The sequence below is a fragment of the Sphaeramia orbicularis genome, chromosome 19, assembly GCF_902148855.1.
Source record: "Sphaeramia orbicularis chromosome 19, fSphaOr1.1, whole genome shotgun sequence".
In the NCBI taxonomy this organism is placed as follows: domain Eukaryota; kingdom Metazoa; phylum Chordata; class Actinopteri; order Kurtiformes; family Apogonidae; genus Sphaeramia; species Sphaeramia orbicularis.
This window is the reverse complement of record NC_043975.1, coordinates 37,209,705-37,225,306: the sequence shown is the minus strand read 5'-3', so window position 1 is coordinate 37,225,306 and position 15,602 is coordinate 37,209,705. Positions and strand designations below refer to the sequence as shown.

The 15,602-nt window shown below is 38.2% G+C and overlaps 1 protein-coding gene across 4 annotated transcripts in view; it reads right to left on the bottom strand.

Annotated features, from left to right (window-relative positions):
- The window catches only part of trrap (transformation/transcription domain-associated protein), an 86,205-nt gene extending 74,155 nt beyond the window's left edge, over positions 1-12,050 (bottom strand). For 2 of the 4 annotated variants that reach the window (XM_030163383.1, XM_030163384.1), the window contains exons 1-20: positions 11,985-12,050; positions 11,271-11,450; positions 10,456-10,505; positions 10,159-10,269; positions 9,394-9,498; positions 9,212-9,295; positions 8,804-8,860; positions 8,509-8,634; positions 8,015-8,092; positions 7,233-7,321; positions 6,595-6,691; positions 5,912-6,050; positions 4,799-4,877; positions 3,952-4,186; positions 2,692-3,028; positions 2,403-2,500; positions 1,975-2,193; positions 1,641-1,832; positions 1,355-1,520; positions 525-781 (exon numbers count right to left, since the gene is read on the bottom strand). In XM_030163383.1, coding sequence (XP_030019243.1) covers positions 525-781; positions 1,355-1,520; positions 1,641-1,832; positions 1,975-2,193; positions 2,403-2,500; positions 2,692-3,028; positions 3,952-4,186; positions 4,799-4,877; positions 5,912-6,050; positions 6,595-6,691; positions 7,233-7,321; positions 8,015-8,092; positions 8,509-8,634; positions 8,804-8,860; positions 9,212-9,295; positions 9,394-9,498; positions 10,159-10,269; positions 10,456-10,505; positions 11,271-11,370 — 2,619 coding nt within the window. In that variant the 5' untranslated portion in view covers positions 11,371-11,450; positions 11,985-12,050. Of the gene's footprint in view, positions 1-524; positions 782-1,354; positions 1,521-1,640; positions 1,833-1,974; positions 2,194-2,402; positions 2,501-2,691; positions 3,029-3,951; positions 4,187-4,798; positions 4,878-5,911; positions 6,051-6,594; positions 6,692-7,232; positions 7,322-8,014; positions 8,093-8,508; positions 8,635-8,803; positions 8,861-9,211; positions 9,296-9,393; positions 9,499-10,158; positions 10,270-10,455; positions 10,506-11,270; positions 11,451-11,984 lie in introns of those variants that run through there. The other 2 variants (XM_030163385.1, XM_030163386.1) reach the window with 1 other exon arrangement.
- Positions 12,051-15,602: the final 3,552 nt, after the last annotated feature.

Below are 15,602 nucleotides of genomic sequence, written 5' to 3'. Positions count from 1 at the left end.
AAGTCCCTGCAGGTTATTCAGTAATAATAGTGTGTAAACTGCAAATATTCAGAGTCTCTAGAGTTCAAAACAAGCTAAATATAAGACCATTGAGCAAATTAAGATCCATCTCATGTCCTGTCACGATGGTGCAGGACTTTGATGATGCTCCTGATATGAAATATGGGGTGATGCCAGGCATTTGCTGGTGACTTTAACAGAGGCTTTATGTTTTTCTGATATCTTGTGTTACTTTAATGCCTTTATTCCCAAAGTTCCTCATTTGACTGTTTTTGTGATGTAACAGATTTCAGGTTCATTTTGAGCACCATTTTCCATCCAATTTTAAGACCTTTCCTAATAGTTATTAGCTTTCAAGTTTTTTGAGATATCAGGAAACCCTAATAATGTGACCACTAGAGGGCAGAAATATTACTTTAATGAGGACTATGACAGAACCACAAATATTCTTCTGTGAAGTAAAACAGCTTGATACAAACTGCATTGAGTTGTGCAGTAATGTGCCATGAGAACAACCCTCTCACCTGCATGAGTTCTGCTCTGACAGGCTGAATGTGGTCATACAGAAAGTCAGGCTGCAAGTTATCCACACACAGCTCTAGGGTGCGAAGGCCTTGACTGACCAAAGTCTGGGAGCCGTTGAGTGCAGATACCAGTGGGTCCATTAGCATGGGTAAGTAGGGCAGCAAAGAGCTTAGACGAACTGGTACTGTCAGGCACAGCTCCACAAAAAGGTCCTTCATATGCTGCTTGTGAAGGCCACTTTGCAGCATGTTCAGACCTAATGGTATGAACAAGGAAGACTGCAAATTAGGCAAGAATAAAGCCAGGCTGAGATAAAAAAAAAAAATACTGCTTCACTCTTGTCAAATACAATTCATTCATTAAAAGTAGGGTAGGAGATGTTTTTCTGGAGCATTTTTACCTCCGCCAAGGAGGTTATGTTTTTGCCGGCATTGGTTTGTCTTTCTGTCTGTCTGTCCGTGTGAAAGATAACTCAAAAAGTTATGGACGGGTTTGGATGAAAATTTCAGGAAATGTTGATACTGGCACAAGGAACAAATGATTAAATTTGATCGGGGGGTGGGCACTGATTGGCCTTGGCGGAGGTCTGCACTCTCCGAGTGCTTTTCTAGTTTACTATATTGCAGGCAAATTGATGCTGCTCAGGGCTTGTGAACCCTTGGGAACAAGCATTGTGCATTCCGGTACTCTGGAGGTGTGGCTTGGGGGGGGGCGGGGGTTCTGAAGAAAGGGGTTTGGACTTTTGAATTGTGTATTTTCAAAATGTAGCTTGCTCGAACTGTTTTTTCCAGAATCTCCTACCCCACCTTTAACACACAGAAAGCCTTACCTTGCAGCAGATTCGGTAGAAGAGGTAGGAACTCCTGGTAGAGCAGATCATGGCTGCCTCCACCAATGGAACGGAACAGAGCCCGGAGGAGCAGGAAGTAGTTGTAGGGTTCCTTAGCTGACTGGGCCAACTCCATGGAACTGTTCACTATTTTGTGGAGGTGTGGCTGACCAAAAGAAAAAAAAAAAAAAAGAAAAAAAAACATATTACTTACGAGGAACAAACAAACAAAAAGAAATACACTTCCAAAAACATTCTAACCAGGTTTTACATTTTGCAGACATACCTTAAGCATCTGCTCATTCTCAGCAGCAAACAGTGATACTGATCCAAAAACCAGCTTGAAGAGTTTGAGGTAGAGGTTTGACAGCTCAACATTGGAGCCCATCTCTGGCAGTCTCTCCAAAAGATACTCCACCAAGATTGTAGCAAACAGGGCAGAAGTTGTCAGGTTGGCCAAGAAAGAGTTTGCCACAATCTGAGAGACAGAACAATAAATTTAATTTGAGCACAAGTGACGGACTGAAACATCTAAATAAAATTAAATCACTGTATGATAAAATATCACCCCTTACTCATGATTAGCAGAACTAAAAAAAAATTGTTTTTCTGATGTTTACCTGCAGTGCATAGTTCTTAGAGATCCTCTCCACCATGTACGGCACAGTAGTTTGAAAAATTTCCTTAAATGTGAGGGGATTCATCATTGTAAAGACCCCAGCGAAGTGCTCCAGAACCTCTTTCTCCTCTTTCATGCGTACAGTCTGGCAATTGGCCACTCTGATGTACGTCTGCTGGTTATTGGCAACCTGTACCTGATCAGGAGAGATATAAGGGACCTGATACATCAGGGTGTTATCAGAACCACAGGTTACAGAAAAAAAGACAAGATTATTGAATGGTTTTTATCAATTAAAAGTAGCCATCATGGTATTTATATACATATGAAATTAGTTTTATTTATTTTAAAATTTTAATTATTACTATAAATTATTATATTTTGAACAAACTGCACAAACATAAAAGTAACCAGATCCAAAAATCATACCTGATAGATGTCCAAGGCTTGCATGGCATATTTTACCAGCTTAATGTAGATTTGTGTCTCCTTTGGCTGGAGCTGCTTGTTAGGAACATACTGGACCTCTGGTTGGTTAAAACAAAAAAGGTTGTAAGTTGCAAAGTATGCGATTTACACATACACATTTTTTTTTACCTGACATGTAGTATGTTGTGTGTGTGTTTAATATCCCTGTAACCACACAGGTGCTATTATGCCCTTTAAGCGCCAGCGCCCAACAAAAAATAATGCTTTGTTGTTCTGTGTTTCCTCTCACCTCCAGGAGCTTTACAAGAGGTGATGCCCCATGTTATTGTCTTCACACCACACACTAAAGTCTTGACCAAGCTGCGGCAGTCCGACACTTGGAATGTTTGCTTGTCCTCCTTCTCACCAGGTCGATCAAAAGGAGTTGCAGGAGGTGCAGGTGTGGCAGCAACAGGTGTAGGAGGAGCAGGAGGTGGTATGGCAGGGGTGGTGGATGGAGTAGGCGTGGCTGGTACTCCAGGCAACGCTCCAGGGTCAACCACACCCATCTCTGACTGAGGTTTGCACTTTTTGAAAATTGAGACAAGCTGGTATCGTGCAATGGTATGAAACTTCAGCACGAACACCTGATTTAAAAAAAGAATAGACAGATAAAATTACATAAACATGATTCACACGTGCCTATGAAATAGGACCAATGGCCCTGTATCTCACCAGCATGTTCTATCAAGAATCAATAACAACTTGAACGTGCGAGGTTATCAAGTTCTACCGCTATGTTAAGAGTCCTGTGGTCTTGATGCAGGAGATCAATCTCCCAACAGAAGTGGGTGGTACTTTCACCAGAGGATAACTCAACTAATTAAATGAAAGTCCATTTATGACTTCCTATCAATGCTCAATAGTAACTACATTATTATCTCTAACCATTCCCATTTTATAAGCCATCAAAATATGGCCCATTATAAGTAAAAGCAAACTTTTAATATTTAAGAATTCGTCAAAAATGCAAAAATCTAAATTTCTCCAAACTGTGAACCTTTGTAGACATTGTCTAAAGGAAGCTACATATAGACTTGAAATGAATCCGACCAGTAGTTTCAGAGAAGAAGATTGCTGAAATCTAGACACTGATGACCTCGAGTTTGACCATTCATGGTCAAAGGTTATGGACCCAAATGAAAGTCCACATATGACTTCCTATCAGTGCTTAATAGAAACTATATTGATATCGCTAACCATTTCCGTGTTATAAACCATCAAAATATGCACCATTATAAGTAAAGGCAAATTATTAACATTTAAAAATTTGTCAAAAATGCAAAAATCTAAATTTCTCAAAACTGTGAACAGTCTTTGTAGACATTGTCCAAAGGAAGCTACATATAAAATTTGAAATGAACCCAACCAGTAGTTTCATCAGAAGAAATGGCTAAAAAAAAGACGCCACTGGACACAGCACCTTCACAATACCTCATGGCCTATTGGCCAGAGAGCTAAAAATGTCAAGTCTTCTTTGCTGAAGAGATACTATTACTATGCTGCTTACCTCAAGCATCCTCATTAGAATGTCCCGTCCATTGCCGTTCTCCTGCTCTGACTTTGAGCGGATGCAGTCAACCAGGTTGAGTAACAGCTTGCAGGACATGGTCTGGATGTTACTGGGAAGTGATTCGTCATCAATGTTCTTGGCGAAGAGCTGCACAGCTAGAGATAAATCTGTCAGGGGCAGGTTCTGACGAACATGGTGCACCAGATCTGCTAGTGTGCTGTAGGCCAGGGGTCTGAAGGGGAAAAAAAAGACACAGTAACTGTGACATTTGAAGTTAAATAATAGCCATACTTCTTGACTTGGATGTAGTGAATACTGAAAAGGCTATGTTCCAACCATCTGACATTTTCTGGGAGAAAAAAAAAAACCTGGTAATCAGTAGAGCAGAAGACTTGGAATGGAAATCAGATATAGGATGCAACTAAAACAGGCGTACGAAGGAAGGGAAAAAAGACGGAGTTCTAATGAATGACACTGATAGTCCTGCCAGGTCTTATTGAACCGCTTTGTTTCCATAATGGTACTAATGTGAAATGACAGCTATTTTGTTGATGAGGTGAGCTAGTCTGGCAACTGGGGGGTCAAGGAGGTACTGAAATCAACCTAAGGGCGGGCTTGTAGGAGGTAGCCTGCCCTCTGGAGATGCAGGTGTACATGACAAGTTGACAGTGATCTGTGCTGCAGTGTTGCACTCAGCTTCCTTGAGAATTTCAGCACCATCGAAAGTCTGATTAATATGCTAGGACATTTTACATGCACCTGGCTGAGCAATCAACCACCAAGAGAGAGAGGGTTCTGACACCAAAGAGATCAAATGATGGTACACACATGCACACACACTCACCTAAGAGTCTCTCGAGCAGTGTAGCCAGAACCAATCAGGATGGATTCATCAAAAAGTTTGTCCATACAAGGAATAAACTCTGAAACACAATCAAAGGATCACTTGAATGGTGTGACTCCAGGTGTATTACTGAGCCAAAAGGTTGTTGAGGACATGCATTACAAATATGAAAACACATGGCATCTAGAAATAATGGAATGAGTCCCATAAGTTCAATCAGATGCACTGACAAATACTGCATCAAAACCAGTTTACCATCCTTTGTTGTTTTTATATTAGCGACATCGACCTTTGACCATAAACATCTATTATTAGGTAATCTAATCAGTGGAGATGATTTATGCCAAATTTTTAAAAAATTCTCTTAAGTAATTTTTCAGATCCTGACTATATGTGTCAATCTTTTGGACAGTCTGTTAAGGTGTTCCTTATGTTAGATTGTAAATGTAATGGGGCAGACCAATGGTCCAATAGGAAGACATTCTTACAGAGAATCATAGATGATCCTTAAAAAAATATAACTAAGCATGAAGTCATAATATCAGTTTTATCAAATGCAGTAACTGCAGAGCTGTTTCTTCATCTATTTTGGCAGGTACAAAATAAATATCTCCCAAACAATTAGTTGTGGTTAGACGATTTTTTTCCACAACGTAGAAGCTCTTTCGGTAAATGACCTGAGAATGGTTTGAGTCACTAAAGCCAAAGTAACTCAAGATAACGCAGAAAATCATCCTACATGTGCACTGCAGGCACAAGTTTTCGGTGATGGATGGCTGAGCTTTTATTCCATTTCATTCAGACTCACTTATCACCACTCTGTCACCAAATCGAAATGAGCTTCTACACATTCAGTTTGACAGTTAATAACAATGTTATTTTGGAAGTGAGAACTGCGAAAAAAGTATGACTTGGCAAGTTAATCTAGTCTGCTGATGTTTTGACCCGGAAGAATACACTGAAGAACAATTAGTCGTATTTTTCAGCTTTCACTCAGAGGACAAAAAAAAAGTCAATAGAAAGACTAATGTGCATTAAAGATGCATTCACACAGCTTTGCTCATAATTCTGAACCACTTCATTTATGTGTGTGCGTTGGTATGTGTTACATACGGCTGCGTAGGTCAGTTGTGAGGATGTGCTTGGCTGCAATAAGCAGTTCTTTGCGAAGGTGTGCGGTCTCAGAGGGGCAGTTGGACAGCAGCTGCAGCATGCCCTTTACCATCTGCTGAGAGTACTTCCCAACCAGATCCTAAAAGACACACATATAAAGTGAGTAAATTAAAATGCAAGCATTTTCTGAACAAGCTGCTTTCAACATGTTTATACTGGGCTTTTCTTCTTCTATATCTATAATTTTAATGTTATGTGCTTTTTCTGAAGTATGGTAGACTGTAACAGTGCAAATAATATCATGTAAAAAGCCATAATGATAAAATTCATAAGGTGGTTGTGAACTCTCTAAACAGAGCAGATTTCTACTGTCCTGCTTAATAATGTCTGCACAAACACACAGTGACCTCGAACATATGTTTCAGAAACAAAGTGTTACAAATCTACGTTTTTATTAAGAATGTTTCCCGAGAATTTAAATTAAGCCTACCATGACATTAAAACACAATAAGACATATGTTAGTATACAGAATATACACTAAAATGTCAGAAACTATATGTTACACAGATAGAGGTAGCTAAGCTTAAACTAAAAGACAAAGCTGTTTCACTTAATGGAACATAACTATTCATTTACTGTGGAACCTGATGCCACTGTCAGCCACCAAACAGATGTACTGTACCTGGTAGATTCGGATGATGTAGGCTAGAAATGACAGAGTTTTGATCTGTGCAGCGATGAAGTCTGCATACAGCTCCTTGTTATACAGCTTGTGCTGCCTGGAATTGAAGCAGCACAATTAACATAGAAAAGCCATTGAGTAAGACATTAATGATGCTGCATACCTGCAGTAGGAGGCAATTAGAGGCTAAAATTGTGGGTCTACATATGGGAGTCAATTCTACATGGGTGATTTGTTTTTTTGATTCGCAGCTGTTTCTGCGCGTGATGAAGAAACTCTCCCCATACCTGGCAGAGAATGCCGACATATTTTTGTTCTAAATTAACTCTATTCCATTTTCTTGTTGTTCCAAATGCTTAACACACACTCTTCCTACCCTGAGAGGTTTCACCTCCTGCTAAGCCAATTTCTACAATTTTAACTTTGCCAAATGGATTTAACTTGGGTGTAGGCAAACAAAGTGCAGTGCAACACCATCAGGGGGAGGAGGAATCAATTCCCTTAAACATGCCCAAGCTTGTTTTGGAAGCTGTAAAGTGAGAATTTAATTTGTAAAGACACATTCAAAAGCTAATCTGAGACACACTTGCACAGCCAACATGCATGAATAAACACACACAAACACAGATGCATCTTACCTGGCCTGTGGCGAAACCTGGAGCATGATGGTGTTCATGATGAGAGGAACAAACTCTGACACCACATTGTGAATGTTCAGCTTGTAAAGCTGAGGGAACAAAACAGTAAGAGCATTTCAGTTAATGAAAGCCATCTCTTAACTTGACACACACATATACACATTAGTAAAGCCGCTGAAGGGATTCATTCCAAAACTACCAATTTTCATAAGGAAATACGCTAAGAAAGCTGTGACTCCAATTTTCTAAAAAATGTAAATAAGTCATTTCATTTTTTCCACTGTTTGAAAGGACAGGTTACATTTTAATAATGCAATGTGTGGTGTTTATTTGGTTTCATACAGAATGCAAGTTGGATACTTAAAGGAAAAATTAGACAGTCCATTTTGCAAGAACTAATGGCATTTCATTGCTTTCCCTTGTTTTCAAACCATGACCATATTACTGTTAAGGATACTGAATAATAATCATGAATAATGCCTTAACCATAAAATACAGATTATTTGTCAAAGTTTTCTTGTTCAACAAAAATTCAAAATGTACCCTGTTGCTTCTCATAATATATTGACGGTCTGTGTGTTTCTCCATTCATATATAACATAGTTTTAGTAAAGAACAAGATTATTTTTTATCAAGCTTTGTCTTAAGTTCAGGCAGCCAGAAAACAATTGAAAAACACTTGATGAAAAAGTATAAATTGTGCATAAAATTGAAAGAAGGAAGATTATTTTTCTGCCCGAAATCCCCACCTCTAGCATAAAGTGCAGGATTCGTTTACTCACCTGATACATCAGCACCACAATGATGGGCAGCTCTGCCAACACTTTGAGAGACAAGGACCCTCGAGGGATAATGGTATGCTAGATATGGACACAAAACCATCATGATATCGACTATGACTACATGATGATGTAAATGCTACACAAACTACACATCAGGCTACATCTGGAACCTTATTAAATAAATTAATTGAGAACTGTAAAGACTTTCTTTCGATTAAATTCTCAAAACATCATTCTGCCTAACTGGGTAACCAACTTGAAGCTTTGATTCCCAGATTTATTATCATATCAACCATACTTTCCTACAGCACACAGCGGTCAGCAGTTATGCATCAAGTCATTTTTATGTATTTTTAGGTGAGTTTTTTTTTCTTAGTAGGCTCTTCTGTTAGTGTACCAACTAAGTGCACTACCACCATCCGGTGGTTACAGAGAGTATTGCTCAAGTGACCAGTACAGCAATATAAATTGACATTCCTTTGTGGTAAGCTTACCGTTCTTGTTTCGCTGTCTTCCCTTTCAGGCGCAGTTTTTACCAACACAGATGTGATCATCCCTACCATCTCTGGAGAGGGAACTGTGTTCTCTGCGATCACTTGTGGATTCTCAAAGTACCGAGCCTAATGGAAGCAGATGGGGAAAAAAGGTCAATTTAGGAACTAAATAGAAGTATGAAGTCTGATGACTGGGGGGCAGGTGTATGTGAAATAAAAGCAAAAAAATAAGATGGGTAAGATTCACAGTTCTCACAATTAAAAGTTCAATAAAGTATTAAAACACTGTACTTACCACTACTTTTGGAAGGTCTTTGTAAATCTGTTTCACAAAGTCCAGAAAGTGATGAATCTGTGAGGAGCAATGGGGGAAAATATGAAATCCACAATTCAGGACATGTTCGTTACTTCTTACTTTTAAAAAAAAATTGAGAACTGTAAATGTTGGTCTGCTTAACACTTAATTGGTGTTCTGACAACAAAACAATTCTGTGCTGAGTATTTAAGATGAGGTAAACTTGATTGTAAAATATAATTTTAAATAATAGCCCTTGTACTAAGTTCTCAGAAAACATTGACAGCTTTTGAAATTAGACCAAGAAAATACTAAATAATAAGCCAAGAAAATAATAAGCTAATAATATCATTTTCCCATGATATCACTATCATGGGAAAATGACAGCTGTAAAACCAAAATTCTCACCTCTTGAGAGATTGGAGGGCGAAACTGTTTGTGAAGCTCAATAATAATGCGAAGACATATCAGCACATTTTCCTCACTTTCAATCTGGGGAGAAAAAAAACAAGACAAAGCTATATGCACGTGCATCTGCGATAAAAACTACAACTAGTGTCTGTAGTGTTACAACAGAAGAGGACTTGTACCTCCAGAAAGCGGAACATCACAGAAAGAACATTCTTGGTGTGCGGTCGAAGGTGTTCATTTGTTGGGATGCGGTGAATTATTTCTAAAACCAGCTTTCTCAGTTGCTGAAAAAAGAAATTGGGTTATAGCAAAGCATCCAGTCACATATACCGCTATGATATTAGTCACTAGCAGATGCTCACCATTTCCAAGCACCGCATTTGATATCACATTGATATCACTTTCAGTTTTCAGATACTATATGTTCATATGATGCAGGTTTATTTAAATGAAACAGATGTCACCATGCTTGGAGTTTGTCAGTGGTGGCAGTGTGAGCATCGCTATGATATCTTAATGTTTCCCATTTGTATCAGTGTGGTAATATGTATGGTCTATGAACTGTTGAGTCACACACAGGTTCAAAAATTAACTCTTAAGCTAATCTGCCGTTTTTTTTTTAAACACTTAAAATCAAAAAATGCATCAGTCATAATTACTGTAAGCCATTAGTACCCAGATTCATCAATTTACAGAGACAAATCTGATGACAAAATGTCAGAACTTTTTTTTTTTTTTAGGTGAATCTTGATGATGAGTCATTACTGTTGCTCCTAGATATTTTGGAAAGCACAAACTAGTAAAATGTTCTAATTGTACATGCTGACAACACTACAGATATGGTGGACAGTAAGGGTCACATAGCTGGTTACCTCAGTTATTTTTCAGCCAAACTCAAATTTTGCCCAAATCTTTCGCTTCATGGGGATCAATTTGCTACATACCTGTGTAGGTTTTTCTTGAAGGAACTGAACCTCTCCATCTTGGAGAAATGTGAGAAAACGAGGGATGATGTGCTCCAAGAATGTAGAGTACTGAGGTGAAGACGTCACATTCTAAAATAGATAAGAAAAACACACATAACACCATGTCCCATTTAAATGTCTTTTGACTAGTTTTAAATTCCACACTAAAAGAAATAAATAATAAGAGAACGATGGGACTATCATTATAAGAGACTAAAAAAAAAACAAAAAAAAAAAAACCCTATATTATGCAACACCAACATTTCCCCAACTTACCTCAAAGTTCTCGCTGACCTCCTGCATCATCTTCAGCTTAGTTTCATCAGCTGGAAGTTGAAGGACATCGTGGAGTTAAACAAGCTTGTTCATTACACAGCTTGATATTTCTTTACCATCACATTGAGCTCAGCAGGGATTCTCAGATCTTATCAGTTTTACTTTCAGCGTCCAGACTAATCAAAAGGTACATAAAGAAACACATTCGAAGCAACAGGCACACACACACACCAATCACTCTCCCAGACACATGTACCTTTGACTGGACTAAAGCATATCGCTCTCATCACATCACCATGCTAAGCACAAGTCCCTAAACTGAACCATTATTTGTTCTATTCAGAAAAAAAAAGTTTCTACCCACAAGTGGCAAGTATGTAGCGCGACCCCTCCTTGCAGTTCAATGTACTAAACTTTTTTGTATAGTTCTGGCTACCTTTTGTTATGAAGATGGAAGTCACACAAAGTGATGACTTTTGCCTGGAGAAACCATTTACTTATGACTTTCTTTTAATACTCAACATTTTGTATTTCTTTGTTCTATTTTAACAAACAGTCTTATACTAAATTGCATGCTTAGTGCAAACCATAACAATAGGTGACCTAAGGCATTTGCAGGGTACTGTAGTAACATCCATTTATTGTATAACAGTAGTTAACAATGAAAGACTTAAGTAGTGTTATTACGTATTCATAACACATATGGTTATAATACTTGCCAAGAAAATAGAATGAATAAGGAGTATACAGTGCATAAATCATTTGGTTTCCTGGTTGCTTTTTACAAAATCAAAGCATGACGAGGCGTAACTTACGTGTGTTGGTGTCAGTGAGTGCCGCTACAAACTGCAGGTACTTCTTCATAAGTGTGGTCTGGTCGACCACAGTGGGACTGGGAGCCGGCACAAATGCCATGGTCGCTGAGTCAAATGGAGCTGCTGTAAGGAATAAGGCAGACAGCAGTCTGCACAGCTCTCAGTGGGATTTCATACACTCTGTAGAAAATAAGAAAGGATGTGCATTAAAAGTCGTTGTTCTTACACCAAATAACCAACATTTAAGAATAAAAAACCACCAGTGATCCGGTAACCGATTTACTAACATGCCTATATTGTTATCCGGCGCACAATGATTGCGTCATTTTGAAGCATCAGCTAGCACATTTTGTACACTCATACCGTATTTCTTCCTTTAAGACTAGCCTCTGAGCATCTAAGTGAGGGGTCCTTCAATTAATTACTGCACTTAAACAGTAGTTTATCAATTTAATAAAAATGTATAAGTCCAGTTTCATTTTATTTCAACAAAACAACATTAGCAACTGTTAGCTAATAAGCTAGCTTTCGCAAAGAAAGAAAGCGCTCGCGCATCCAGTATCGTTTGACTGAATTTAAGCGGAAAGCATTGCCCGGAGAATAAATGTACTTTTCTACAAAGAAAATCCATAAAATCTATACGCTGATAAAGGATCACGAAAACACCATTATAATTCACTAATGTTTATTAAAAGGCAAATAACTTGTACTCACCTAACGCCGCAGACAGGAAACCGCCGCTCTATGTCCACCGCGCTGTGCTCAGAGCTTGCAGCCAGCAAGGATGTGTGATATCCTTCCGCGTGTTGCGCGCAGTATTTTACCCATCAAAGCATATGCATTGAAATATTTTTTTTTTTCTGACTGTACTCACACTATATAAACCAGCACTAACAGTGTTAAAATATACGAAAATTGGTTTTATCAGTCAATACATCGTGTTCTAGTACCAGCGGATGGATATACACAAACGTTCTGTCGATATAAGACCATCAATTTCGATGGTCTTTTTGGCTCTTGCGGTTGTTAGCAAAAGAGAAAAGATTGCGGATACCTGCGCAACTTGCTGGCCGCGGTGCCGTCGTGGAAGCGAGAAGTATAGAAGCGCATCCTTGCAAGAGTCAAATTTGAGTTCAGTACGTTGAGTTAAAACATCTATTATAAAGTTTTGTACCAAAACCCAAACTATCAGAGTCAGTCTAAAACATTACTGTCGAAAGAACTTGTCATTTATTGGCTCGCCCGGTTCTATTATTATCTGTTAAAAAATGAAGGCCACATTGGAATTAGACACTATTTATGGAGGGTTTCTTTTCTTGGTACCAATTAAGCATGTAATTTTAACTTTGCATTGTTCATTTAGTGATTATGTGAGCATGATGACATTGCCCACGAGTCATGTCAAAATCTTTATAAATGCAGAGCTGCTGTCTCCCATTGTATGTATTGTGCTATGATCACCTCTGAATTGCATAAAATCTGCACCGAGGCTGTATAAAGCACTGTAAATAGCATTGTCTGGTCAAGTTGTATTAAGCAAAGGGCCAAAGGGTCTCTTTTAATTTCGCTGTACATACGTATAATGACAATAAAGGCATTCTATTCTATTCTATTCTATTCTATTCTATTCTATTCTATTCTATTCTATTCTATTCTAGGGAGTGTTTGCTGTCGTTTATTTTCGCCACAAGATGGCAGCTAACTGTAGACGAAGGTCAGCGGTTGTGGAGCATTGGGCCTCAACAGTTATCTCCACTATGAAGGTGGGTCTGGGTGAAATGTCATGACACCAGACCTTTACACATAACAGTATGCTCTAATGCCTCCAGCTCACTGAGGCTACATAAACTTCTTTGACGTGAACGAAAGGTCGGAAATTGCTCAGAGATCGCGGTCTTTGGAGCTGATTTTTTAATATCAACATTTAATAAATCTGGGAGAGATTGACTAATGGATGATAGATGTCTAATATTCATCAGAGGAAAGCAGGGCACACTGTTATTTCAGTAATTCAATAACTTCATGGGTATTTGACTTGAGAGATGACATGTTCATTGGCGAAGAAAGAGTACATTTTTATTTGTGACTTTATAACAATACTTAAACACTGATAATCTGTTCAGAACAGTGAAAATGAATTGTCATGTTGTGCATTTCGGTTGTTTTTCAGTGTTTGTTATTGTGGCGTCAAAGCCATCACACCTGAGAGGATAAATACTAAAAAAGGTAAAACATGTGATGGCTCTTCAGATGTATTCATAACATGCCTTGTAATAGCTTTGGAAATAATGAAGTCCTGTTGAAAGATACAGGCCATTATTTATCTTACCTAATCTATCAAGCCTGTCTCCTGCCCACATGCTCTGCTAATGGCTTTTAATTCATAATTCTCTGCTTCACAGCATCCTCCTCCCATAGAGTGAATTCACTGGCAAAAAGACAGCAGAAAATGAAATACTCCTTTCAGTGACTGCCGCATAGAATATAACAGATAATTTGACATATAATGTGACACTCTTATTCTCTTTGGCGTGCTCTGTTCCCAGGTGTAATAATGATCTGCTAAAGGATGTTTGTCTCAGACTTATTGCACTGTCCTGTTCATTTCATTAGCACATCTTTTTGTTTGGGGGGTTTCATCCTGAGATGACACATTGGTTCTCTAGCTTTCCAAAACCACTCATCTGTCCATTAGATTTGTGTTTTCTCAGAACACTGCTGAAGCTGCCGATGGCCCTGTGATAAAGCCAGATCACCCCTGCATTATTTCTCATATAGAAAGAGGTGCACTTTTCTTGAGACTCGGGCTGAACCACTAACAATGCCCTGAAAATCTATTCACACATCTAAAACCCTCCAGGTGCACTGAGTCTTTTCCCATATGCACTTGCAAAATGAGAGGAAATGTGAGTCAGACAGATAAAAAGCATCCAAAATTAATGTCATTGAAAAGCTTAGACTTTTAATAGAACTTTAAAATTTTGATTGTCCATCCCCATGATCTGATTTTTCTGCAGTGTACAAAGGTTATATTAACAAACAGGTAGCTTTAATCTTTAGGGAAAAACTGACTCTGACATCACACTTATGTTTTTCTCTGAGAGAAACTCCCACTGTGATGGTAATTGGTTTTCATAGGGTTTGCAGAGCTACCAAAGTCAGCCCTGCAACCCTTTTTCTTTCAGTTTATTCATTGATTCTTTTTTGTCTTTTTTTTGCTGTCTTTTTTATAATTTGTCTTAAAACTTCTGTGCATTTTTAGTTCTGCCCCAATGGTTTTCCCTTTTTGCATTATTAAAGCATCCTATTCAGTAAGCATTTTGTGTGCAAGAAGTATTCACTTTTTAGTGCAATTGTTATAAATTGATTTGTCATTTTTGTTAACATAGTATTACTTTTGATTGTATGAATCTTCATACTTCAACTCATTTGTTTATTACTTGATCTTAACTGTATTGCACTGACAAGATATCATTGTACAAATTTTATTGTATGTCATAGATGTTCTATGTCTGTTTCCACTTTTCAGGCTGCCACTATGAAACAAAGGGACAAAATCAGGCCAAAACATGGACAAAAATCTCTGCTGCATGAATGTCAGTATCAATTTTATACACTAATCATGTCTTAGATTAAAGGCTTCAACATGCAGTGAACACATTCCACTTTACTTTCATTTTCTGTATTAAAGGTGTATTAATAGAGTGCAAATTAGTGCATATATGTCGGTACTGGGGAACTAGATCAAAAGTTAGGAAACAAGGGAATAAAAATTCAGGATCAATTATTATATTAAAACTGAGTTTTACTGATAAGCTGTGGATGCTGCTTAATAACAGAGATACTACTCCTGAAGACACATGATTTTGGCTTGTGTTCTCGTAAAATCAGTCCTTAAAAGTCTGATATTAAAGTTTTGTTCTAAAATGATTGTAATGGGTTCAATAAACTGTATGTAAACAGCTACTGAAAATAATAAACTGCAGTTACACTACAGCAAACAGAGGTCCTTAATGTTGTGTCCCTTTTCAGTTGGTGCTCACTGGTGAAAGCTGCCAGACTTCTGCATTCATTCTGAAAGAAATGGGGATGTGTCATTTAAAACTTGCTTCGGTGTGGATTTCATACGCATGATTTGAGAGGTTTTCCCTCTATCATGTCATTAGAATAAATTTAGGTCAAACTGAACATTGCGTACCATTTAAAAAACACTCTTTTGCTTCCACTTCTTCATGCGTGTTATGAAAAAGTCCTCGATAGTGAGTGCGTGATGTGGGACACAGCTGCATGCTGCGTTCAAAGCACAGTGGTAAGTCTTCCAGTCTGCGCACC